This window comes from Erpetoichthys calabaricus, chromosome 11, assembly GCF_900747795.2.
Source record: "Erpetoichthys calabaricus chromosome 11, fErpCal1.3, whole genome shotgun sequence".
In the NCBI taxonomy this organism is placed as follows: Eukaryota; Metazoa; Chordata; class Cladistia; order Polypteriformes; family Polypteridae; genus Erpetoichthys; species Erpetoichthys calabaricus.
In genome coordinates, this window is record NC_041404.2 from 76,610,598 (window position 1) to 76,637,593 (window position 26,996).

Genomic DNA, 26,996 nt, shown 5'->3' on the forward strand with positions numbered 1-26,996 from the left:
TCTAGATTCTGCTGTTCTAAGAATTCACTTAGCCTAAGTTCCTAATTCATGCATACTTTTGAGGGGAATGTGATCAGGACCCAGATCAACTGATCACTTGTTTTCAAATAGAAAATGTGTTTCATATATAAATACAAAAGAAAAATGCATAATTTAGTATGTCACATTATAAGAAGTACATTATCTAAAATTGAATTGGATAGAAATAAGAGTCCTTTTGCAGCTAGTATACATGTACCTAGTAACAAAAATAAATAGCAACATTTGGAAAATTTGGAGCCTGTCTTGGGCTCATTCAGAGTAAGAACATGAATCATTCTTGTGGATTAAATAAACATGGATTAAAAAAGGTTTTGTTATATTTTCATGCTCGATGTACATCATATTTATGTACAATGTAAGAATGAAAATGATAGTATTTTTCAAAGCCTTAAACAAATAATAGCTGTTTTAAAATATTCACCTATTTCTAACCTGACTAGGTTCATGTCAAATGAATATGAAATGGAACAGGCTTGCTTTTTCACTGAATGTATTGCTGTCATGCAGGGTGAAAGTTGTTACAGTAATTTATACTTGCTAAAATAAAAACATAAGCTGTCAAAGTTACTCAGTATAAAATACAACTTGCAATAGTAGACTTCTTTGCAAATGGCTGTTTATTGGTGATAACTGTGGAAAATACACTCAACTGCAAACTGATCAAATATAATCTTTAGGTATAGGACTGTAGAATTACGATTTTTGAACACTCTTTTTAAACTAGTGGAATTATGCATAGAGCACAGTTGATGTTCTATGTAGAATATATTTTTATCACGTTACAGTGTTAGTGTAAACACTGTCTTTTGTCCTGCTTTTTCATACATTTAGTTTTCTTGTGTAGAGTGAACAGTAAAGTCTAAAAATATAAGAAATGGTTATAATATAGTCCTTTCATGAACGCATTTCTTTTACAACATGAAAGTTAGAGACTTCTCCAAAAAGAACCTTGTTTGACTTTTCTGTGCACCCCTTTGTATCTACTTTCAAAACCTTACAGTTTAATAGCAGTAGTATAGATAGTATCTTGTAACTTCATCTGCTCTTTCAAAAACTAAGCCTTTTTGGAACTAGAGTTAGTGTTAGAAGTGTAGTCTTTCAAGGAGTTTTTCTGATGATTTTTCTGATGATAAATTGAAACTAGGTACCAATAATACACTTAATTTATGAGAAGCCTGGTCTAATCTAACATGGAATTGTGCATTGTACTGTTCATTTGTACGTTGCATTTTTCCCCACGAGTTGGGTTATCTGAAACTCCAGCATGCATTGGGACAGTTTGAGACCAAGTGTGAAGTGACAAGGGTAAGGATCAGCACCTCCAAATCTGAGGCAGTGGTTCATAGTAGGAAAGAGAGAGACTGAATTCTCTTAAGTGGGAGGTGAGTTACTGCCTCAAGTGGAGGAGTTTAAGTACTTTGGGGACTTGTACACGAGTGAGGTAAAATGGGATGGTGAGATAGATAGATAGATAGACAGACAGATAGGGACAGTAAGCACAGAGGTTGTGGGTACAAGTGATTGAAATGAGCTTTATCAGCAGGATGGCTTGATTCTCCCTTACAGATAGAAGCACAGACATCCGGAAGAGGCTCAGAGCAGAGCCGCTGACTTTCTGCATCGAGACAAGCTGACTTAAGTAGTTTCATGCATCTGATATGGATGCCTCCCCGGCACCTTCCTATAGAGGTTTTTCAGGCACGACCATCTTAAATCAGATTATATTTTACCAGATTATATCTCCCAGATGGTCTGGGAACGCCTCGGGGTCCCACAGTATGAGCTGGCAAGTGTGGCTGAGGTAAGGTGCATTTGGGCCTGATTGCTAAGACGGTCACCCCCACGATAAACAGTTGAAAAACAATCGATTATACAAAATGTATCCCAGTTATGAGCACTGTTGTCAGGTGCCTGTTTCCTTGGGTCATACACCATATAGCCAAATGTTTGTGGACACCTAACCATAACTTTTATGAGCTTGTTGGACATCCAGTTCTAAAACCGTGGGCAATGAAGTGGATTTGTCCTCCATTTGCAGCTATAACAGCCTTTACTCTTCTTGAAAGGCTTTCCGCTAGATTTTGGCGTGTGTCTGTGGGAATTTGTGCCCATTCAGTCAAAAGTTCATTTGTGAGATCAGGTCCGGATGTTGGACTAGAAGATCTAGCTCACAATCAGTGTCCCATTTCATCCCAAAAAGTGTTCAGTAGGATTGAGGTCAGAGTTCTCTGCAGGCCACTTGAGATTGGAGTGGCCAAACTCATCAAACCATGTCTTTATGGACATGGCTTTGGGCAAAAAAAGAAGCACATTCATGCTGGATCAGAAAGGGTCCTTTCCCAGACAGTTGTCATAAAGCTGGAAGCACACAATTGTCTAAAATGACTTTGAATGCTGTAGCATAAATTGTACCGTTCACTGGAACCAAAAGGTTTAGCCCAAGGCCAGAAAAACAGCCCCAGACAATTATCCTTCCTCCACCAATCTTTACAGTAGGCACTGTGCAATCCAAAAAGCATCATTCTCCTGGCATCTGCTAAACCCAAATTTGTCCATCAGACGGTCCAATAGTGAGGCAGAGAGTATGCAAACAACTGTGAGGAGGGCCCCAGGAGGAGAGCGTACGGCTGATACTCGGGGCTGCTGAAGTCATTCATCTCGGGGAACTGGAGTGATCAGGAGTGAGAGCGACTCTCCACGGAAGTCTGAGAAGGCAGTGGGAGTCAGAGAGGCTCGGATTGGGAGCCATACTGTGAGCTATGGACAGCAAGGACCCGAGCCTGGGTCCTGGTGGGGAGCCTTGCAATTGAGTCATGGAGCAACAGGCACCTGGGCCTACCGTTTTAAGAATGATGGCTGTACCTGTTGATTTAGTGTCTTCTCCTTCTGCAAGGTCCAGTCAGGGTAAAGGTAGGAGATGCTAGGATAATAGAGTTGCACCAGAGCTCAAAGGTTGTTAAAAGGACAGCTTCCTGCATTGTCTTTTTAACCTCTGTTTTAATGGATTTATTTATTTGATTGTTTTTAACCTCAACTGGACACTGTTTTTATTAATTATTTATTTCTTTATTGACTTTTGAAGCACTGCACTGTTTCGTACACTTCGGTTTAAGATTTTTAATAAAAGCACTGTTCATTTTCACACCTACCCCGTGCTTTGTGTGTTGTGTCCTCATTCGCTAGCTCATTCCTCAGGTACATTACAGATGGTAACGGGTTCAAGAGACTCCCTGGAAGGACTCTGTTATGAGTGATGCAACATAGAATAGATGAGTTTTACACACTTTTGCACTTCGGTACTCAGAAGCCCCATTCTGTCAGTTTGAGTGACCTTGTTGCTCCTTTGCATTTCCACATCATTATAGTAGCAATTGCAGTTGACTGAGGCAGATCTAGCAGGGCAGACTTGTGGCAAAGCTGTCATCCTATAACAGTGCTAGGGAATCAATTCCTGGACGGGTTTATCCATTCCCGGGAATTCGGGAATCCCACATGTCATTCCCGGGAATGACACAGGGCACGAGCATCTCACATGTGAACGGTTTTACATCGAGCAACACTTGTTTTTAATAAAACTACTGCAATATGTTGACACTAATAAAAGACTAACCTTAACTACAAGCCATTCATGCTGTCATATAAGTACATGTATCTAGTTAGTTGCAGTAATAAGAGAGTACAAAGCACAATGTGTCGAGCGTGCGGTTGTCCAGGCGAGAGTGCACCTTCGTGCAGAGTACACCAGCCGCTGAGAAAGCACGCCCTGCCTCCACTGAAGTAGGTGGCACAGTCATCAGATGCTGATACACTTGTTCTAAACAATGCCCGCGCTTGCCGTTGCTCTGAAACACTGGCATTTCAGCTTTTACTGATGCATCCAGTTTCTTGTCATCATTCTGTGATGGCAAGTTTCTTAGCACAGATAATGCGGATGCAACAGACTGACGCATTGCAATTTCAGGTTCCTGTTCAAAGCTGTCAACAGCATAGACATCAATGAACTCTGCCCCGTCCCCGCATTCGTAAGCTGCAGAGTGCAGACTCCTCCTAGTCCACTGTGCTCAGTCAGCCGGGAGACTGACTGCTGCTGGTCCGTTGTTGACTGAATTAATCGGCGACACACTGCACTGTGGGCCAAAAAACCGTGCCACTTAATTATTTTCAACTATAACTCTGTTATTTCTTGATCGATTTTTACACTTTTACACGCTATATATGCAAGCTTGGCCGTTCCTGTTTTCCCGGGAATTACAGCAGTTTCATCCCCGGGAATGAAAAATGTCCGGGAATCCCAGGCAAACAGTGCCACATTTAAATTCACTGCTCTCAGTATTCACTGCTCTTCAGTATTGCCCATTCTACTACAAATCTTTGTCAATAGTGATTGCATGACAATGTGCTTGATTTTATGCACCTGTTACCAATGAGTTTGGCTGAAACACCTGAACCTAAGCTGGAGTGGTGTACACATACAATTGCCCATATAGTGTATGGGAGGGTAATTGCTCTCACGTCAACCTTATCAGAATAAGATTTTCTGTTAATCAACAAAAACTATTTTTGGAATCACAAAAAATGCCATACTGAATAACATCTCTGTGTTGAGATGCGCTCGATGTGACTTTACATCATTATGAACAGTTTGGTAATTACGCTATATTACTGGCACATCGAAATATTAAACTTGAAGAATATTAACCTGCCTAAATCATACAGTGGAAACACAATTATTTTTTACATAAATTTAAAAATAAAAATCATATTCACTTAAAGAACTGTCCAAAGTTTGGAATTTGGTGAGCATGTATTAATGATGTTATTAATTAAGCATGCAGAGACTGTAATAACCTTTTGATTTCCTCACAATCAATGAATGAGTAGTACATACCAAGTCATCTGATTACTGTACACTAAGATGAATAGAGAAGTAATCATAATAAGTGTTGCCTATAATAGTTTTGTAATAGTTGATTAGTTTGTTGGGAGTGGCTGGTCATTGTCAAAGTAGTAAATGACAATTTTCAAAATTCTTATAAATTATGTTACAGCAGTTTTTTATGTTACCAACTAGTCATTTAGCCCGTTACAATAACGGGCGCGAGAACAGTAGTGCATAAACATTAGTAGGAACAGTCTATATTAAATGGCAAGGGACTTTGACCTCATTCTTTTTGTTGGTCGTATTTTTCTTTCTTTCAGCCTTTCTTTTGTTGATGTTTACTTGCTGAGCTGACCGTTCTTCGTGGGCTGCCGCCGTGTATTGTGTGTCTTTAATTTTCTGTGACAGTAATACTGTCTTGTATGTCCGCTGGCTTGTACGTCCGTAATATACCTCTAATTTTCTCTGGCGGTAATACAGGCGTGCACGTCGGTAATATGCCTTTAATCTCCTCTGACAGTAATACTGGCTTGTATGTGGCTGTAATATGCGTCACTGTATTGTGTACCTTTAATTTCCTCTTGCAGTAATACTGGTTTGAATTTCCATAAAACGCCTGTAACTTTCTTTGACAGTAATATCGCGAATCACACCGTGCCCCGCGCATGCGCACTTCACCAGAAGACACACACACACGGACACCTGGACGCACAAAGGGATTTTATTAAAGAGGATTATATGAAACATGAAATCTGTTTAGACATGATGATGAAAATTTATTTTGTGGAAACTATTTTACATCTTAGAAGCTGAATACCAAAGTCAACTTGCGTTCTGTAGGTTTACATTTAATAATCATGGTATGTGTAATTCTTATTTTTATCTTATTGAATGAAAGAATTGTATTGCCTTAATGAATTCAGTGTGAATGAGCCATGCTTTTTATATGTTTTGACAGACTCTGGAGACTTTTTATTGTTTAAGATAAACTATTTTGTTTCAGTCTAACACCAGCAGCCCCCAGTCACAACGACCAGCAGATCTCTCTGATGATGAGATTAGTGAGCTGTTCCAGCGTTTGGCTGAAGTCCAGCAGGAAAAATGGATGCTTGAAGAGAAGGTAAAGTCTGCTACCAGTTTTGTTGATTGCACATACTAGCATTTTGTTGTCTTCTTTTTCTTATATTTTGGCACACTCAACCACACTTTCATTACTTTGTGTTCTGCAGAGGTGTAGTTAAGTGTATTTACTTAAACAGATTCTTAATTTTCTTAACTCACATGCTACAGAAGTGGATAGATAACATACTATTGTGTAAAGTAAAACACCTACACACTGCATATAAGATCTTTCTCTTGTTGTGAATCTGGCTGGCCCTGTTGCAGTACACCTATAATTTCAAATTTTTAACACCGTCTATACGTTCATTGACTGCAAACGAGGACCTGCTTTGTGATCTTTAAATAATTCTATTGTGATTCTGTTACCAAACAGGAAGTTCAAGCTATACAAAATGTCAATAATTTTAATTTTAAAGACTTCATTATTAAATGAATTTAATGATAAATATTTAAAACTCAAAATCAGAACATAATACCCAATAATAATAATTAAAAGAATAAGAGAACCAAAATAAATTAACAAAACTGGAAAGAAAATAATTACTGAGTCAAGAATCCACCATCCAAATGTTCAACATTATCAATTCCAAAAATAGTCATTAGAATAGCCACTTACACCTTCTCACATGTCTCCTTCGGTGTGAAGAATTAATTACAAATGCTAGTGGTCACAGTTTTATGCTGATTCATGATGTAATAACTTTTCTTTTTAAGATTCACTGGCAAGCTCTGCACCAGCAATCGGAATCTGTCCAAATTTCGTAAACACCAGGAGTAACTCTACTCCATTGGGCCCTTGAACAAGACCCTTAAGTTGCAATTGTTTCGTCCTGGGTATGACATTAATCTGCATCCAGCACTACAAGCAGGTCCTCCAACTTGCAATGAAAATGTGGAGGTTGGCGGTAGGATTGGCGCTCTAGACACCGTTTGAATAAATAAATAAATAAACTCACACTGTTGCCATGTGGTGCTGAGGGTGTCACCTGTTGCACAGCTGCACTTGGGCCTAATCCAGATGGTTTGTCAGGTGGTAGGTGCAGCAACATACTGTAAAATCAGCGCATGCTCCTGACCTCTCTCTCTCTCTCTCTCTCTCTCTCTCTCTCTCTCTCTCTCTCTCTCTCTCTCTCTCTCTCTCTCTCTCTTTGATTAAAAGGTTGTAATTAGGATGATAAAAGCGGTCCTGTTTTCAAGTTTACTAAGATCTTGTGGCAAGTAAGTTTACATGAAAAACGAACCAAAAAAAGATTTGCCTCAGTTGCATGATAATTTTTTTATGCGTTGCAACTGTGTTTGTTAAAATTTAATACTAGAATTACCAAAGCCTACAGAAAAGCAGCAAGCAGCCTGCTATACCATTCCCCCCACCACCGCAGAAAAGGCAAGAAGTTCTCCCAGTTCAAGCCTTGATTATCTTGGAGTGAAGTGCTGGAGTTTTAGAGGGGAAATAATAGATTGTTATTTGTTGTAGACACGGAACATACTATTCCAATCTATGTAAACACATTGTTAAAACAGAAACGTTTTTCATGTTTTAGTAATAAATGACAAAATATCAACGTCAATTGTATAATGTGTGAAGGCTGAAGTCCAAATATCAAATAAACACTTTTACAAAAGGTGCAAGTGCAATACAACCGCTTCGTTAGTGCAATGGTAAGAACTGCTGACTTGTAATCAAAGGGCCGCGGGATCGATGTCTCGCAAATATACCATTTTGAGTAGTGAGCTGCTCTTACAATAAAAACATACATTTGATTTGTACGTGTAACAGCCAGTGTAAATTTATAGTTCCTTTAAAAGTTTTTTTTTTTTTCCCACTTTTATTCTCTGGGACTTTTATTCTCCTTCCTACATTTATGACCTGTGTACCTGTTGCATTGTAAATGAAGGCAAGAAGGCAGATTCATCAGCATTTGTGTGTCAGCTTTTATCCCTCCAGATCAAATAAAAACTTAACAGCGTCTGATCTGGGAAGGGGGGTTGTTTTATGATTGTGACTGAGAGAATAAAGGGGGGGGGGGGGGGGGGAAGCTATCTTTTACAAGTACTATAAATTTACACCAGCAAATCAAATGTTTTTATTGTATAATATTAACAATAAGAAGCATTTTGTTGTTTATTACTAAAACATGAAAAAGTTTCTGTTTTAACGATATGTTTACATAGATTGTTGTAGACATGGAACACACATGAAATATATGTATTCGCAATAACAATCTATTATTTCCCCTCTAAAACTCCAGCATTTCACGCTAAGATAATCAAGGCTTGAACTGGGAGAACTTCTTACCCTTTCTGCGGTGGTGGGGGGAATGGTTTAGCAGGCTGCTTGCTGCTTGTCTTGATCGACACATTTACAAGACAAAAGACGCTGATGGAGAGGTGCAAAGGGATTTAAGGTGGGACGGTTTACAAGTTTTTTCGTATGCTTTGGTAATTCTACTATTAACCAGCCACATTTCAGATTATGTATAAAAAAAATTCTTTCATGTGATAATCTATTGAAGAGATTAATTTTAGAAGTGAATAAAATCAGATGTTCCCTTGGAATTTCTCTCCATGTTTCTTTCTTGTTTAGAGCCAAAATAACTGCAGTTCATAACTGAACAGGAGGTGTTATTTTTGAAAGGAATAGATCAGGAGAGGGAATAAATAGATTAGAATGTTATTATACAAGGGGGCTCCGCCCACTGCTCGCTTCGCTCGCCTACCCCCGGTGTTTTGAACCCGTGCCCGCTGGTCAGCTGTAGTTTCAGACGCGCGTTGTAGGAGCTTGCGTTGTTTTGAACCCGTGCTTGCCCTGCTTCTGCGGTTTGAGACGCGCGTTGTAGGCGTATATCCGTCAGTTGAGCTCGTTCGGTTTGAACCCGTGCCTGTTTTGCCTACGCAGTTTCAGACGGTGGATAGGAAATAAAGAACGCATTGTATGGCAAATCACAAAGATTTATTGGAATATCTCTTTATATACAATATTTGTAGTAAAGATGGTTTGTTGTCCTTGAATGATTTTTTCTTGGTATTGGAGTATTTATAATTTTAAGTTTAATGTCAGATGAACGCCGAACTCATGAGAAGGTTACATAAAGTTGTCCATGTCCAAATACGTGCTCAGAGAGGTATATATCAAATTTGTCCATGGTCTGTGCTTGGGATTTGTTGATTGTCATGGCAAATGCAGGTTTACTGGGAAATTGGCGTCGCCCAAGTGTAAATGGCAATTGAAGGGCAGAACTTGTAAGGTGAATTCTAGGAATTAAAACAGTATTTTCAGTATGTGATCCTGTAAGTATTTTTGCTTCAATAACATTGTTTGACATGGTGTTGATGACAAAATGTGTACCGTTGCATAAACCCTGTTTAGTATTAACGTTTTTTAATAGCATGACAATTGTTCCGATTTTAAGGTTAAGATTGTGTTGTGGCAATCCGGCTGGGTTAATAGTGTGCAGATATTGTAAAGGGAAATTAAGATGTTCAATGTCGTCTGCAGAATCAATTTTGTCAGTACTTAGAAAGAGGTGGCTTTCTCCAAGTAGTAATGCAATGACTTGGTTAATTATGTGATCCACATCAATATTCTTTGGACATAATATAGCCCGTCGCGTTAACAGTGTTATCTGGTCTATTGTTTTGGAGGCGTGAGCGCAATTACATTAGTTCTTCCTGTTTAGCGTTAGTAACATAGATAATGGATTGCACTTATTGTTAATATGTATCGTTTTCTGTGGTTGAATTGTTAAAAATGTATGACTGTAATGTGATGATTAAGTTATGCAATATAGTCTTCACGTGTGAGGATGACGAACCTTTAATACGGAGTGTTCGTTTATTCTTATTGCCCATCAGGTGTTGTGCCTGTGTCTTGTGTGGTTGCACTGTAAATATTGTATCACTGTAATGTGATTCAAATATGTTGTGGGGTCCGAATTTGTATGGTTTCTGTAGTATATCGTGTTTTTGCTTGCGGGTTATTAGAGGTGCGTGGATCATGCATGTGTAGTGTGTTTGCATACTGTCTGGCGCTTTCCGTACTCCAATTGATTTGTGACCCTTTCTGGACTCCGTAGTCTGTCCCGTTTTGCTTTGGGGTGGTGTATCATGTCGGGTTTGATTTGTGAACCTTTCTTAACTCCGTATTCTGTCCCGTTCTACTCTGGGGTGGGGCCCTGAGTCCTGTTGTTTGTGTGATTGTATTACTGTAATGTGATTCAAATATGTTGTGGAGTCCGTATTTGTGGGGTTTCTGTACTATATCGTGTTTTTGCTTGCGGGTTATTAGAGGTGCGTGGATAATGCATGTGTAGTGTGTTTGCATACTGTCTGGCGCTTTCCGTACTCCAATTGATTTGTGACCCTTTCTGGACTCCGTAGTCTGTCCCGTTTTGCTTTGGGGTGGTGTATCATGTCGGGTTTGATTTGTGAACCTTTCTTAACTCCGTATTCTGTCCCGTTCTACTCTGCGGTGGGGCCCTGAGTCCTGTTGTTTGTGTGATTGTATTACTGTAATGTGATTCAAATATGTTGTGGAGTCCGTATTTGTGGGGTTTCTGTACTATATCGTGTTTTTGCTTGCGGGTTATTAGAGGTGCGTGGATAATGCATGTGTAGTGTGTTTGCATACTGTCTGGCGCTTTCCGTACTCCAATTGATTTGTGACCCTTTCTGGACTCCGAAATCTGTCCCGTTTTACTCTGGGGTGGCATATCATGTTGCGTTTGATTTGTGAACCTTTCTCGACTCCGTATTCTGTCCCGTTTTACATTGGGTTTGGGCGCTGTAATCTCGGGCTTGATGGTTGACACCGTGTGGACTCCATAGTCTGTCCCGTTTCACTCTGGGTCGTGTGTGTGACTCCTCCTTTTTGTGTGCTATGGGCTTTGAGTGGCGCCTGCGTCTGACTCCTCTTTTTTGTGTGCTATGGGCGCGTTGTCTCATTTCTTATTTCTGTTAGTGGAGGGGGGCTTTGTGTCTCAATTCTTATTTATGTTAGTGTGTGTACTCCGTAGTCTGTCCCGTTTCACTCTGGGGCTTTGTGTGGCGCCTGCGTGTGACTCCTTTTTTTTGTGTGCTATGGGCGCGTTGCATAATTTCTTATGCGTTGCCTCATTTCTTTTTTCTGTTAGTGGAGGGTGGCTTTTCCTGTGGAGGAGGGCTTTGTGTCTCATTTCTTATTTATGTTAGTGTGTGTACTCCGTAGTCTGTCCCATTTCACTCTGGGGCGTGGGTGTGATTCCTCTTTTTTGTGTGCTATGGGCTGTGTGTGGTGCCTGCGTCTGACTCCTTTTTTTTTGTGTGCTATGGGCATATCCGGTTTACCATTCTCATTGGAGGGGGGGCTTTGTGTGGCGCCTGCGCACTATGTCTTTTGCATCCACGGGCAGGTCCCTGCGTCCATATCTGGTTTACCATTCTCGTTTAGTAATATGGATACTACTACTATGACATCATGTAATACTATGAAACCCTTTTTTTTTTCACTGTATACCCTTTATAATGTCAACTTTTAACAAAATTCCTGCAATCCCTCACACTTACTACTCTTGTCAGGTACTGCAGTTCAGGACATCCTCTCCACTTCCCTTTTACCTTTTAATCTCAGGCAATTACGTAGAGCAAAAGAACAGGCATGAGAGAGTTACACTTTCAATTAACTATGCATTATTGATATTATTCACACATTATAAGGAGGCAGAATACAGTTAATTTTTGTAATGCGAGATTGACTCATGGACACAGTATCTTGAGTTCCTGCTTCTGGTCCCATCTGTGTAGTGTATGCTTATTCTCCCTTTGCTTGTGAGGGTCAGTCAGTCAGTCATTTTCCAACCCGCTATATCCTAACACAGGGTCACGGGGGGTCTGCTGCAGCCAATCCCATCCAGCACAGGGCGCAAGACAGGAGCAAATCCTGGGCAGGGCGCCAGCCCACCGCAGGGTATACACCAAGCACACACCAGGGACAATTTAGGATCGCCAATGCACCTAACCTGCATGTCTTTGGACTGTGGGAGGAAACCGGAGCACCTGGAGGAAACTCATGCAGTCACGGGGAGAACAGACAAATTCCACGCAGGGAGGACCCGGGAAGCGAACCCAGGTCTCCTTACTGCGTCACCGTTCTGCCCTGCTTGTGAGGGTTTATATATATATATATATATATATATATATATATACCTGTATTAAAAAAAAAAAGAAACTTTTTTTTTTTTGTTTTCCCCACTCAAATACTAAACGTTCACCATGTGGATGTGTGTTTCAATGGACTCTGTGATGAACTGTCATCTTCTCCCAAGATTAATTCCTGCCTTGCACCTTATGGGCTGATCCCTCACAGCCCAGCAGTGGATTATGCACACTTAAGACTGTTACGTGTTTGTGAACAATAACATTAAAATCCAGAGTTTATAGATTTGCATTTCAATGTCTTGGGTTTCAGCCAATGATCCATAATAACACCTTGGCAATGAAGACAGCATAATGGCAGGCACACTTGACAGAGCTTTTGCAACAGAAGCCTATGCATCTATTGCTGTATAGAATTCAGTGTTTGCCTCTGCCAGGGCTGCTGTCTTAGGTGTGACAGTGAAGATGAAGCTTTTTCTTTACCCTTTTGTTTAGCACTTGTTCTGTATTTATGGCTAAAACAGAGAGAAGCATTCCAATACACACTTCACTGTCTGATCAAAAACAAAATAAGAGGTAAAAAAAGGTATTTCATTTGAGCAGCTTCTCAATAATTTGCTTTAGCAAATGTCAGTATTAGCACTTTATGTAAAAGACTTAAAGACAAATGCTGCGTTCACTATTTAAAATGAGACACACATGATTGGCATTAGTTCATTTTATGTTAAAAAAAAATTATAGCTGTTTTAATGCAGGTAAGAAAAATTGTTGCATATCATTAAGAAATATTTTTTAGCTGATATGTACTGGAAAAAGTTGCTGGACATAGAATAGCCTTGGCAGTTCAGCTTGGTTTGTTGCCATTGTGACCCACTCTATTTATGACAAATGAAAATGATAATAATTGTTAAATGCTAAATAACATTAATTATAGTAAACCTTGTTTGTTTTGAAAGAAGAGTCAACTTTGTGGGTGATAAGAACCTGAAACAAACTTGTCAACTTAAGTGTTGCGTTTACAACTTTGACACTTTTTTCCTGCATGGAATTACACTATTTTTCATTTGCTATTGAACTCTAATGCTATTCTACACTAAATCTACAACTTAAAACCTTGCTTTAAATAGAATAAACAACTTGCCACGCTATTGTAAGATAATTGAATTCTATGCGCTTTTTCATACATTTTTAGATCACGTTTTACTGGCTATCATCCCCATCTAGATTCAAGATCATCTTTACAGAATTGCATACTGCACAAATTAGAGAGATTAATAGACATAAATGGTAATATTGTTTTAACCTTTGAAATCTAAATAAATAAATTCAACATTAAAAAAGTGCACTTAGAAACAGTGATCAATGATGTATGACAACTGCTATTGGAAAACAATAAGCAAGGCCAGGTATTTAAATTATTAAATGTGCATATTAGTGGTCCTCACGACAGCCACATAAAGGTTCAAAATCTGGTTCACCATCCTGCTATTAAGGCACACTAGAAATGCCTAGAGGATGTGTTTGTTAATTGTATTAACCATTGAATGAATTAGTAGGGGCAAATCCAAATCATTGGTGGTGTTTATACTACGTGGCCAGGTTGACTTATTAGGGCGGTTGCTGCCTGGCACACAAGCAGAAATAGCAAAAATGTAGCTTTGATGATTGTAGTTAAGGTTTCATTTAATAACTAAGAATTTGTACATTTATGAACAATGCAGCAATTGCTTTCAGATGCTGGACTCTATTCACTGCATTCAGTAGCATCTCTGCTATTGACCACTTCTTATTGTTGACTCTGTCTAGATTGTCACTGGGCAGAACAGCCTGAATTCCTGTGAAATGAAGTTGTATTATTACATGGAGACAATGAATAAATTGTATCATCCATCCAACCAACAAACTTGAATGATACACCATCAGAACAGCATATGCCTGAACAGCATATATCCAGAATAGCTGGCTACTTCCATTGCTTGCAATGGGTAATTTCACCATACACAACCATTTTAAGGAGATCTTGTGTACCCTTATATTAACATTTGTGATTAGCACATCTACTTCAGTGTCCAGCCATTTGCCCATAATTCCTAGATGACAGTAGCATTCTTTCTGGACAGACTTTTATCTGGACCTTTCAGTAATATAATATATGGATCATTTATTGGATCCCAGCTACAGTCCACTTTGTAGCGGTCCGGTGCCGCTCAGATTCACACCGTTGATAGGATGGTTATTTATTTATTTTTACGGTGGGGATTCCAGAAACGCACCCAGCTTTGGCCTGACCCACACACACTCACAGACAGAGATACTAATCAAGCTAATGTGTGAAATATATTGTGTTAAAATCAATTAACAACCACAAAAATCAGACAGCCCTCCCCTTCGGCGACACAACAACATTTATTTATATAGCACATTTTCATACAAATGATGTAGTTCAAAGTGCTTTACAGGATGAAGAAAGAGAAAAAAGACAAAATTTATAAGAAAATAAAATCAGGCAACACTAATTAACATAGAATAAAAGTAAGGTCCGAAGGCCAGGGAGGGACAGAAAAAAAAACCCAAAAAAACTCCAGACACCCAGCCCTCTCTAGGCATTCTACCTAACATAAATGACCTCAATCAGTCCTCATTGTATTCAGGGTCCACATGGAAGAACTTGATGATGATGGTCATGTGGACTTCTGGCCTTTAATCCATCAATGTAGGGACATCACGGTGCTTTGATTAAGTGGTGGTGGCGCAGATCACCACCACAGAAAACCGGAAAAAGAACAGCAGAGAAAGTAGGGGTTAGTACGGATTTTGAAGCCACCTTGAATGATAATGTTATTAATTGAATATATACGGAGCATCAGGATTAAACTAAAACAAAGCTTTGAGAAACCCATATGTTAAAGTAATGTGTTTTTAGCAGTTTTTTTTTCAAAGTGCTTCACTGTATTAGCCTGGCAAATTCCTATTGGCAAGCTATTCCAGATAGCATAACAGCAGAAGCCTGCCTCACCACTTCTTTTGAGTTTAGCTGTTGGAATAACAAGCAGACACTCATTTGAAGATCTAAGGTTATGATTTGGAGTGTAAGGTGAAAGACATTCTGAAATATCGGATGGAACGAGATTGTTTAAGGCTTTGTAAACCATAAGCAGTATTTTAAAGTAAATTCTAAACCAATGTAGTGACATCTAAACTGGAGAGGTGTGCACGGATTTTCTTTTCCTAGTTAAGATTCTGGCAGCTGCATTCTGTACTAGTTGCAATTGATGTCTTTTTTGGGTAGTCCTGAGAGGAGTGCGTTACAGTAATCTAGCCGACTGAAAACAAAAGCATGAACCGATTTCTCTGATACAAATATTAACACAGGGCGGCACGGTGGCGCAGTGGTAGTGCTGCTGCCTCGCAGTAAGGAGACCCGGGTTCACTTCCCAGGTCCTCCCTGCGTGGAGTTTGCATGTTCTCCCAGTGTCTGCGTTGGTTTCCTCCGGGTGCTCTGGTTTCCTCCCACAGTCCAAAGACATGCAGGTTAGGTGGATTGGCGGTTCTAAATTGTCCCTACTGTGTGCTTGGTGTGTGGGTGTGCGTGTGTGTCCTGCAGTGGGTTGGCGCCCTGCCCAGGATTGGTTCCTGCCTAACGCCCTGTGCTGGCTGGGATTGGCTCCAGCAGACCCCCGTGACCCTGTAATTAGGATTTAGCGGGTTGAAAGATGGATGGATGGAAATATTAACACAACAGTCAACCACAATAATAAACACTTGCAACAATGTCCTTATCACAGTTCCAGTGCGGAAGAAACAGATGAAATGGTATGGAGTAAAGATGACAATGTCGTTCCCGGGAACAGCTTTGGTAATAAATTAATTAAATAGTCCTACCGTTATTCCTGAGGGGTGAGATTTGTGGGAGTGTTCCCTCTGAAGACTCACAACGACTAATCCACCACTATTCACATGACAGGCAGGTACGAGACAGTCCATTCATCCTTGCGAGAAACGATCCAGGGTACAAATGACTTCACAGTGGTTATTTTGGATGGGACACATGGGCTACACAGAAACACAGATCTCCTTTTGCTGCTTCGCTTGTCTCTTCAAGTTTCCTGCTGGCCTTTCTTGTCCTCCCCAGCAGCCCCTGTGCCTGTAGCAGACATCCAATGAGGACAATCCCCTTTGGGGCTGCTGGTAAATGGAGTTCTTCCATTGGTAGCACTGCTACAATTTTATATGCTATGCAGATCATTACCCAATAAGAGAAGAGTATGATCATCAACCAGGAATGTTTTACCCGATACTAACATTTCAATATCTTTTGCTTTGTTTTTGGTTTTATGTCTTACTAAGTAGACCAAAGTTTCGAGTTTTAACTGTGTTTTTGGAAGAGTATAACACAGCAAAGTTTGCCACAAAGACAAAACTAAACACTCATTAATGGTCTGAACTGGAAGTGGCTAAAATGTCACACTTTTGTGAGACAAAACAAAGGACTAAAAGGGTTATTCTGTATTTTTGTATATATGTTGCCAAACTTACGTTTTTAATTGGTATATAACCCAGGCAGGTTTTACATCCCTAGACCCTGCATTGATAGTCTTAAAGTGAGAAAACTTGGACTTATGGACTAGACATACAGTTAGGTCCATAAATATTTGGACAGAGACAACTTTTTTCTAATTTTGGTTCTGTACATTACCACAATGAATTTTAAATGAAACAACTCAGATGCAGTTGAAGTGCAGACTTTCAGCTTTAATTCAGTGGGGTGAACAAAACGATTGCATAAAAATGTGAGGCAACTAAAGCATTTTTTTTAACACAATCCCTTCATTTCAGGGGCTCAAAAGTAATTGGACAAATTAAATAACTGGAAATAAAATGTTAATTTCTAATACTTGGTTGAAAACCCTTTGCTGGCAATGACAGCCTGAAGTCTTGAACTCATGGACATCACCAGATGCTGGGTTTCCTCCTTTTTAATGCTCTGCCAGGCCTTTACTGCAGCGGCTTTCAGTTGGTTTGTTTGTTTGTAGGCCTTTCTGTCTGAAGTTTAGTCTTCAACAAGTGAAATACATGCTCAATTGGGTTAAGATCAGGTGAATGACTTGGCCATTCAAGAATTTTCCACTTCTTTGCTTTAATAAACTCCTGAGTTGCTTTGGCTGTATGTTTTGGGTCATTGTCCATCTGTATCATGAAACGCTGCCCAATCAATTTGACTGCATTTACCTGGATTTGAACAGACAGTATGTCTCTGAACACCTCAGAATTCATTCGGCTGCTTCTGTCCTGTGTCACATCATCAATAAACACTAGTGTGCCAGTGGCAGCCATGTATCCCCAAGCCATCACACTGCCTCCACCATGTTTTACAGATGATGTGGTATGCTTTGGATAATGAGCTGTTCCACGCCTTCTCCATACTTTTTTCTTGCCATCATTCTGGTAGAGGTTGATCTTGGTTTCATCTGTCCAAAAAATGTTTTCCAGAACTATGCTGGCTTTTTTAGATGTTCTTTAGCAAAGTCCAATCTAGCCTTTCTATTCTTGAGGCTTATGAGCGGCTTGCACCTTGCAGTGCACCCTCTGTATTTACTTTCATGCAGTTTTCACTTTATGGTAGACTTAGATATCGATACACCTACCCCCTGGAGAGTGTTGTTCACTTGGCTGGCTGTTGTGAAGGGATTTCTCTTCACCATGGAAATGATTCTGCGATCATCCACCTCTGTTGTCTTCCGTGGACGTCCAGGTCTTTTTGCGTTGCTGAGTTCACCAGTGCTTTCTTTCTCAGGATGTACCAAACTGTAGATTTTGCCACTCTTAATATTGTAGCAATTTCTCGGATGGGTTTTTTCTGTTTTCGCAGCTTAAGGATGGCTTATTTCAACTGCATGGAGAGCTTCTTTGACCGTATGTTGTCTGTTCACAGCAAAATCTTCCACATGCAAGCACCACACCTCAAATCAACTTCAGGCCTTTTGTCTGCTTAATTGATAATAACATAACGACGGACTTGCCCACACCTACCCATGAAATAGTCTTTGAGTCAATTGTCCAATTACTTTTGAGCCCCTAAAATGAAGGGATTGTGTTAAAAAAATGCTTTAGTTGCCTCACATTTTTATGCAATCGTTTTGTTCACTCCACTGAATTAAAGCTGAAAGTCTGCACTTCAACTGCATCTGAGTTGTTTCATTTAAAATTCATTGTGGTAATGTACAGAACCAAAATTAGAAAAAAGTTGTCTCTGTCCAAATATTAATGGACCTAACTGTAACATTCAGTTGTGTTTTGGGGAGTTTTGACTGTTGTGGAAAATGATCTGCATTCGTATTTTGAAGTTGTTTTAAATACCGTGTGCATGTTCACTCAGCAAAACAACTTAGAGAAACCATGCTTAGGGAATGGCATTTTCTATTCTTTACTAGTAACATTTTGTTTGCATTTACTTAAATTTACTAAGATCTTTTAACATAACTGGTGCAACTTAAAGCAACAGGCAACCTAAGTTGGCATTGCAGAGATTTTTTGTAAGCCACTGAGTTTATGGCATGTGCCTACCCGTGTGTTAGACTTCTAGCATTTTATTAACTTGTAATGAGGATTTATTTTGCCATCAAGAGAGACTATCAGATGTGTAAAATGTGGTAATTTAAGTGAAGGAAGTCTGAAAATCTGTTCCAGTTGGTGATTGAGTATGTAATGTAACCACATTGTGGACTCTATTGTCTAAAGGATCTGTAAACATCATAAGTATGCAGTTTATCTTTCAAAAATGTACATTTGTTTGAATAATGATCTGCCTTTTTATTACAGGTAAAACACTTAGAAGTAAGCTGTTCATCAATGGCTGAAGATATCTGCAAGAAGAGTGCAATCATTGAAACTTATGTAATGGAAAGCAGAATAGGTACAGTATGTCTTAGTGGTTCATTGTATTACCCAATTAGTAATCTATAATATATAACTGGCAGTATTTATAATCCTGAAGAGTTATAGCATGTATCGATGTGATCTTCTACTTAATGTAACTGCAAAAACAAAAGAATAATAAATATAAAATTTACAATACATACTGATGTTAATATTTACATCTATCTATATAAATATATAATGCAAAGTTAACTGATTTACTAACTCACTTTCTTACTCTGTCAAAAACACTTTATCCTTTTAGTCAAATCTACATCTAGAACAGCATTGAATGGCCAAAAAGGACATTGCACTATATCAGGGGTCGGCAACCTTTCAGCTGAGTCGTGCTGAACCTATATTACAATGTTATTCCACTTGCCGTCATAACTCTACCAATTTTATTATATGTAGTATCAACATTGGTCCGGTTATAATGGGCTTCAAAAGTATATATTATGTACTTATGAAGCCCGTTATAACTGGATCTTATATTATTGGTCATTCAATATTTTAAAATACATAGGATCATATGTGAAAAGAATATTTTGTCAAATTTTTTTGTAACTACATTTGGTGGCTTTGTTTTTGGTTCCAATTATTTGACTAAAATAAGTAGTTTGTTTCTTAAAGCCAGAAACAGCCCTTTTTTATAGCTTCACTTTTTAAATCATGGACTGATGTTTAGTTTGATAATGTCTTTGTATACTTGACGTACGACACACAACACTTTCACAGCATAACTCACTCATTTTAACGTATATAACATATATATATAAATATATACTATATATATATATATATATATATATATATATATATATATATATATATATATACAGTGATCCCTCGCTATATCGCGCTTCCTCCTCCGCGGCTTCAGTCCATCGCGGATTTTAAATGTAAGCATATGTGAATGTATATCTCGGATTTTTCACTGCTTCGCGGATGTCTGCGGTCTACAGTACGTGCGCTTCCTCATGATTTGCCCATTTGAATTCAAACAAGGGACGCATTTGACTTCAAACAAGGGACGCTATTGGCGGATGGCTAAGAAGCTACCCAATCAGAGGATGCGGTTAAGCTCCTGGGTGCTGACTGGCTCAGTGACAGGGAGCGCAAAATTCGATTTCACTTAAAGCCGGCATCTCATCTCATCTCATCTCACTCATTCAGCATCATGTTTTGCTTTGTGCGTACTGTAGTCAAGCTCTTCGTTATGTCTACAAAGCGATCTTCTCCTGCTACTGGGGCCGTGCCAAAGCGCCAACGGAAGATGCTAACAATTGCTGAAAAGGTGAAATTGTTGGACATGTTGAAGGAAGGGAAAAGCTACGCCGCTGTAGGACGCCACTACGGTATCGATGAGTCCACGGTTCATTATATTAAGAAGGAGGAAAAGAACATACGATCTACGGCTGCAGTGTCATTTAACCAGGAGGCGAAACAAAGTGTAAGTGGACGTAGTAAGGCGGTAATCCGGATGGAATCTGCGTTAGGGATTTGGATCGAGGACTGCCGGAAAAAAAACATCCCCGTGGACACCAATATCATCCGACAAAAGGCCAAGCAACTTTATGATAGGTTTGCGGATGCTGGAGATGCTACAGACGATGACGACCCTCGACCTGGAACTTCTGCTGAATCCCCCAGCGAGAGCCGTGAATTTACTGCCAGCAAGGGCTAGTTTGAAAAATTTAAGAAAAGGTTCAACTTGGCCAGTGTTAACCTGCAAGGAGAGGCTGCCTCCACAGACAAAGCCGCAGCCGAGAAATTTGTCGCCGACACGTTCAAGACGATTATTGAGGAAGGCGGATATCAGCCTGAAACCGTGTTTAATATGGATGAGACGGCCCTATTTTGGAAGCGGATGCCGTCTCGTACTTTTATCACGAAGGAAGAGGCAAAAGCCCCGGGGTTTAAGGCGCACAAAGATCGCATCACACTGGTCATGTGCGCCAATGCTGCGGGCTTTATGATAAAGCCTGGGCTCATTTATAAGTCCAAAAACCCCCGAGCCCTGAAAAATAAGAATAAAAACCTGCTGCCTGTGTACTGGATGCACAACCCGAAGGCGTGGATTACAAAACGCCTAACGTCGGATTGGTTTCACCAATGTTTCATCCCGGAAGTAAAGATCTATCTGGCAGATAAAGGGCTGGATTTCAAAGTCCTTTTACTTCTGGACAATGCTGGAGGTCATCCCTTGGATCTATCCTACCGAGGTGTAAAAATTGAGTTCTTGCCACCAAATACAACATCACTGATTCAGCCAATGGATCAAGGATTTATCCGGGCTTTCAAGTCATTGTACACAAGGAACAGCCTGCAACACATGGTCGAGGCAATGGACACGGACGATGACTTTTCCCTGAAGGAGTACTGGCGTAAGTACATGATCACATCGTGTATGGTGAACGTGCAGAAGGCCCTTAATGATATGAAGAAAGACACGGTTAATGCTTGCTGGAAGAAATTGTGGCCAAAAATTGTGTGCGAAAAGAAGGGCTTTTCTGCAGAAGAAATTCATGACTCAGCGGTTGACAAGGCAGTCACGCTTGCAAAACTGCTAGGAGGAGAGGGATTCAACGACATGACCAGTGATGACATCAATGAGCTGCTCGATGCCCACTCCGAGCTGCTCAGCGATGAAGATTTGGCCGAGATGACCAAGTCAGCGAGCGAGGAGGAAGATCAAGACGACCCGGCAGAGGAAGACGCAGGCCTAACTCTCGAGCGTCTCGCGACCATTCTACGAATGGCAAAAGATCTGCAGACATCCGTTGAAGAATGGGACCCGCAAATGATTCGTTCTCTGCAATTTAAAAATGCTCTTGACGGCGCCACGGAAGTGTATAGGAACCTCTTTACACAAATGAAAAGGCAGCGCCAGCAACTGCCCATCACGATGTTCCTTACACGTAAAACACTGCCTAGTACGCCTTCAGTGGAAGAAGACGACGGTGCTGCTACACAGTCGCGTGAAGAGGCTCCTTTACAACAGCTGTGACAGTGCAGTAAATGTCATCGTTATCTGACAAGTTGGTGAGTACCCAAAACTATTTTTCTACGTACTTAGTACAGTACATGTATGTACGTTTATTGTAACTGTGCACACATTTTATACAATTTTTTGCATTGCATTTTTTTTTTGCATTGTAGGTATTTATTGCCGGTGGCCTGGCTGTAACAAATGTGATATCGGAGACGCTCTACAGTTTCTTTAAAATAGCATTTTGGTTTTATGTACAGCATTTACATGTTAGATTTTTCACGTATTTTTATATCACCTACTCAATTACAATATGTTTAAAACTGTTACGTATTAAATAAAACTCCTCAATGATATACGATACGTATGTTTCTGAGTACTGTAGTATATAAACTGTGTTTACATACATAATTTCAACGAATCTTACCTAATAACTAAGAGAATATAAAGGGTTTATGCTGTATAACTGTACGGGGAATATTTATAAACCATGTGGGAGAGTTTATAAGGACTTAAAATATATAAAAATAACCATATAAACATATGGTTTCTACTTCGCGGATTTTCTTACTTCGCGGGTTGCTCTGGAACGTAACCCCCGCTACGGAGGAGGGATTACTGTGTATATATATATATATATATACTAGCAAAATACCCGCGCTACGCAGCGGAGAAGTAGTGTGTTAAAGAGGTTATGAAAAAAAAAAGGAAACATTTTAAAAATAACTTAACATGATTGTCAATGTAATTGTGTTGTCATTGTTATAAGTGTTGCTGTCTTTTATATCTATACTAATAAAAGGCAAAGCCCTCACTGACTCACTCACTCACTCACTGACTGACTCACTCATCACTAATTCTCCAACTTCCCGTGTAGGTGGAAGGCTGAAATTTGGCAGGCTCATTCCTTACAGCTTACTTACAAAAGTTAGGCAGGTTTCATTTCGAAATTCAAAGCGTAATGGTCATAACTGGAACATATTTTTTGTCCATACACTGTAATGGAGGAGGCGGAGTCACGTATCGCGTCATCACGCCTCCTACGTAATCACGTGAACTAAAAACAAGGAAGACATTTACAGCACGAGTCACACGCGGGAACGAAGGTAAATGACGTTAATTTTTGACTGTCTTTTAATACTGTGTAAGCATACATATTAACACATGTGCAATTAAACGTGTGCATTTACGGGGTGATTTCTCAGGCTTAAAAGCTCACCTTTTATCAAACGCGGGAACAAAGGTAACTGACGTTGTTCACTGTCTTTTAATACTGTGTAACCATACATATTAACACATGTCCAATTAAACGTGTGCATTTACGGGGTGATTTCTCAGGCTTAAAAGCTCGCCTTTTACTAAAAAGGTAAATGCAAAACTATTTTCAATCAGTTTATTGAAACGCTCCCGTTAAGGATTGCAATAACATATTCGCAAGATAAAAGAACGAAGTAGGGGGAAATGGAGGAACAGCCGCAAACAGCGAAAAGCAAAAAATTAATTAAACAATTGAGAACGGAGCGAGTTAAGCATACAAGCATGTTCATAAGGGAAACAAAGCACGGTGTAAAACGTAAGTTTAAATTAAGTTTATAGAAACGCTCCCGCTGCGGATTGCAATAACATATTCGCGAGATAAAAGTTTAATGAGAAGACACGAGGTATAAACGAACCACACGCCGTGGCGCAACGTTAGGGGCAACAGTTTCAACCATTCTATGATCTGCTTCTCGCAACTGAAAGACGGCACATGGCGGATGTTAGCCAACTTGCTCACCAACCACAACCGTTACCTGGTAGGTAACCACCCATACAATCAGATTGTGAATCAGACTACGAATGCCTGCAATGTAATTACCCCGATCTACATGCTGTCAAATGAACGAACCTCACGCCGTGGCACAACGTTAGGGGCTTCGCCTCGACGTCCGAGGATCGATTCCCGTAAGGGAGTGCAGTGACTGTGTACTCCTGATGAGCCCACAATTACGGCGAAACACATGTCGCATACTATGCATCTTCAAAGCACGGTGTAAACAGTAAATTTAAATTGAGTTTATAGAAACGCTCCCGCTGCCGTTTGCAATACCATATTAGATGACTTTGTAACAGAGTTAAAATTGCTGGAGCGATAAATTTTTAACTGCCGGGTCATGTCGCGTGTTCTTGGGTAGGTACACCAAAAAATTTATACATTTATGCATGTAATGGGCAAACAAAAAATGTACTATACCCGAAAGCACTACAGTAGTACTCAATGTATCTTTACTTCTTAAATGTTAATGTTTTACTGTTTAATAATTTATACGCTTCTTATATGTTATTCAGATTCTTTTATCAAAATACCAGTAACAGCGCACTGCACGATAACGTAGAGTGAATACACTTGACATGACCATTCATAGTATTTATCCTCTTTCTCTGTACGTTTACCATTCGTTTGCTCAGAGGTTGATGCGCTTGCTGCTTAATGAGCAGCTCTTGACCCTAGCGTCCCGCTGCTTCTCTTCTTTCGTCGGCATCTTTTCCCGTTAAAAATTATTTTTTTTAAAACTTAGTATGTTTTCTTTAATTTTTCAGTTAAGCTGGCACTTAACTCTTCAATCTGCCTCAAGAATGATTAGCGAAGGTGGTAGACAATGAAAATGTCAGCCGTACGCATCCGCCACGCACGCACTGGTGCGCGCAGCTGTGAGTTGATTCTACAATAAAATAAAATAAACATAAAAAGAGTAATAACTTGCAGCACCGCTATTCAATTACACTTGCCTAACGCCTCTCCTAAGGGGAAATACTGTGGGATCTGGGCATCCGTCAAAGCAGCAATCACAAGCCCGATTACAAAGCAGGAAGCTGTGATTTGTCGTCTCCCTCCCATGTAACAATCACAGCCCGTGTTGCAACGCACTATGTATGTATATGTATATATCTGTATGTGTGTGTATATGTATGTGTGTATATATATATATATATATATATATATATGTGTTCATATGTGTGGGAAACCGAATAGTAGACGTGACGTAGTATCTGTGTACCAAATTTCAAGTCAATAGGTGAAACGGTTTGCGAGCTACAGCTGATTTAAAATCCTGCACAGACAAACGAATAGCCACGGTAGTGTTTTATAGAAGAACATTTTAATGTTTAATAATTTATATTTATATGCAATGCCATTCTTATATATTACTTCATATTCTCAAATGATAATGATGTTAATGTTGTTTATATTGATTTCTATGTTATTGTAAGTGCTCTTTATTTGTGGAAAAATAAATTTGGCAATTAAACTTATTTTATACATACATTTTATTTTTTTCTCTTGCACTCAGTGAGCGAATCCACTGGGTAATCAGCTATATATATATATATATATATATATATATATATATATATATATATATATATATATATATATATATATATATATATATTTATATATATATATATTTATATATATATATATTTATATATATATATATTTATATATATTTATATATATATTTATATATATATATATATATTTATATATATATATATTTATATATATTTATATATATATATATATATATTTATATATATATATATATATATTTATATATATATATTTATATATATTTATATATATATATATATATTTATATATATTTATATATATATATATATATATTTTTATATATATATATATTTATATATATATATATATATATTTATATATATATATATATATATATATTTATATATATATATATATATATATATTTATATATATATATATATGTATGTGTATATATATATATTTATATATATATATATATGTATGTGTGTATATATATATATATATATATATATATATATATATATATATATATACATAGATAGATATACGTGTATGTATGTAGATATACAAATATGTATATATATGTATATATGTTTATATATATGTAGATATACAAATATGTATATGTATATATATGTATATATGTGTATATATATGTAGATATACAAATATGTATATGTATATATATGTATATGTGTCTGCATGTGTGTGTGTGTATATATATATATATATATATATATATATATGTATGTGTATATATATGTTGATATATGTATATATATGTGGATGTGTATATGTATATATTTATGTATATACAGTATGTTTATGTATATATATGTTTACATAACCTCTTTAACACACTACTTCTCCGCTGCGAAGCGCGGGTATTTTGCTAGTTCTACAATAAAATAAAATAAAGATAAAAAGAGAAATAACTTGCAGCACCGCTATTCAATTACACTTGCCTAAAGCCTCTCCTAAGGGGAAATACTGTGGGATCTGGCCATCCGTCAAAGCAGCAATCACAAGCCCGATTAGAAAGCGGGAAGCTGTGATTTGTCCTCTCCCTCCCATGTAACAATCACAGCCCGTGTTGCAACGCACTATGTATGTATGTGTATGTGTGTGTATATGTATGTGTATATATATATATATATATATATATATATATATATATATATATATATATGTGTGTGTTCATATGTGTGGGAAAGCGAATAGTAGACGTGACGTAGTATATGTGTACCAAATTTCAAGTCAATAGGTGAAACGGTTTGCGAGCTACAGGTCATTTAAAATCCTGCACAGACAAACGAATAGCCACGGTAGCGTATTATAGAAGAACATTTTACTGTTTAATAATTTAGATTTATATGCAATGTGCTTCTTATATATTACTTCATATTCTCATATGATAATGATGTTAATGTTGTTTATATTGATTTCTATGTTATTGTAAGTGCCCTTTATTTGTTGAAAAAAAAATTTGGCAATTAAACTTATTTTATACATACATTTTATTTTTTTCTCTTGGACTCAGTGAGCGAATCCACTGGGTAATCAGCTATATATATATA

At 38.5% G+C, this 26,996-nt stretch overlaps 1 protein-coding gene across 3 annotated transcripts in view; it reads left to right on the top strand.

Moving 5' to 3' along the window:
* The window catches only part of gripap1 (GRIP1 associated protein 1), a 224,024-nt gene that overhangs the window by 144,990 nt on the left and 52,038 nt on the right, over positions 1–26,996 (top strand). For all 3 annotated transcript variants that reach the window (XM_028813383.2, XM_028813384.2, XM_051933793.1), the window contains 2 exons: positions 5,925–6,041; positions 18,992–19,085. In XM_028813383.2, coding sequence (XP_028669216.1) covers positions 5,925–6,041; positions 18,992–19,085 — 211 coding nt within the window. The remainder of the gene's footprint in view (positions 1–5,924; positions 6,042–18,991; positions 19,086–26,996) is intronic.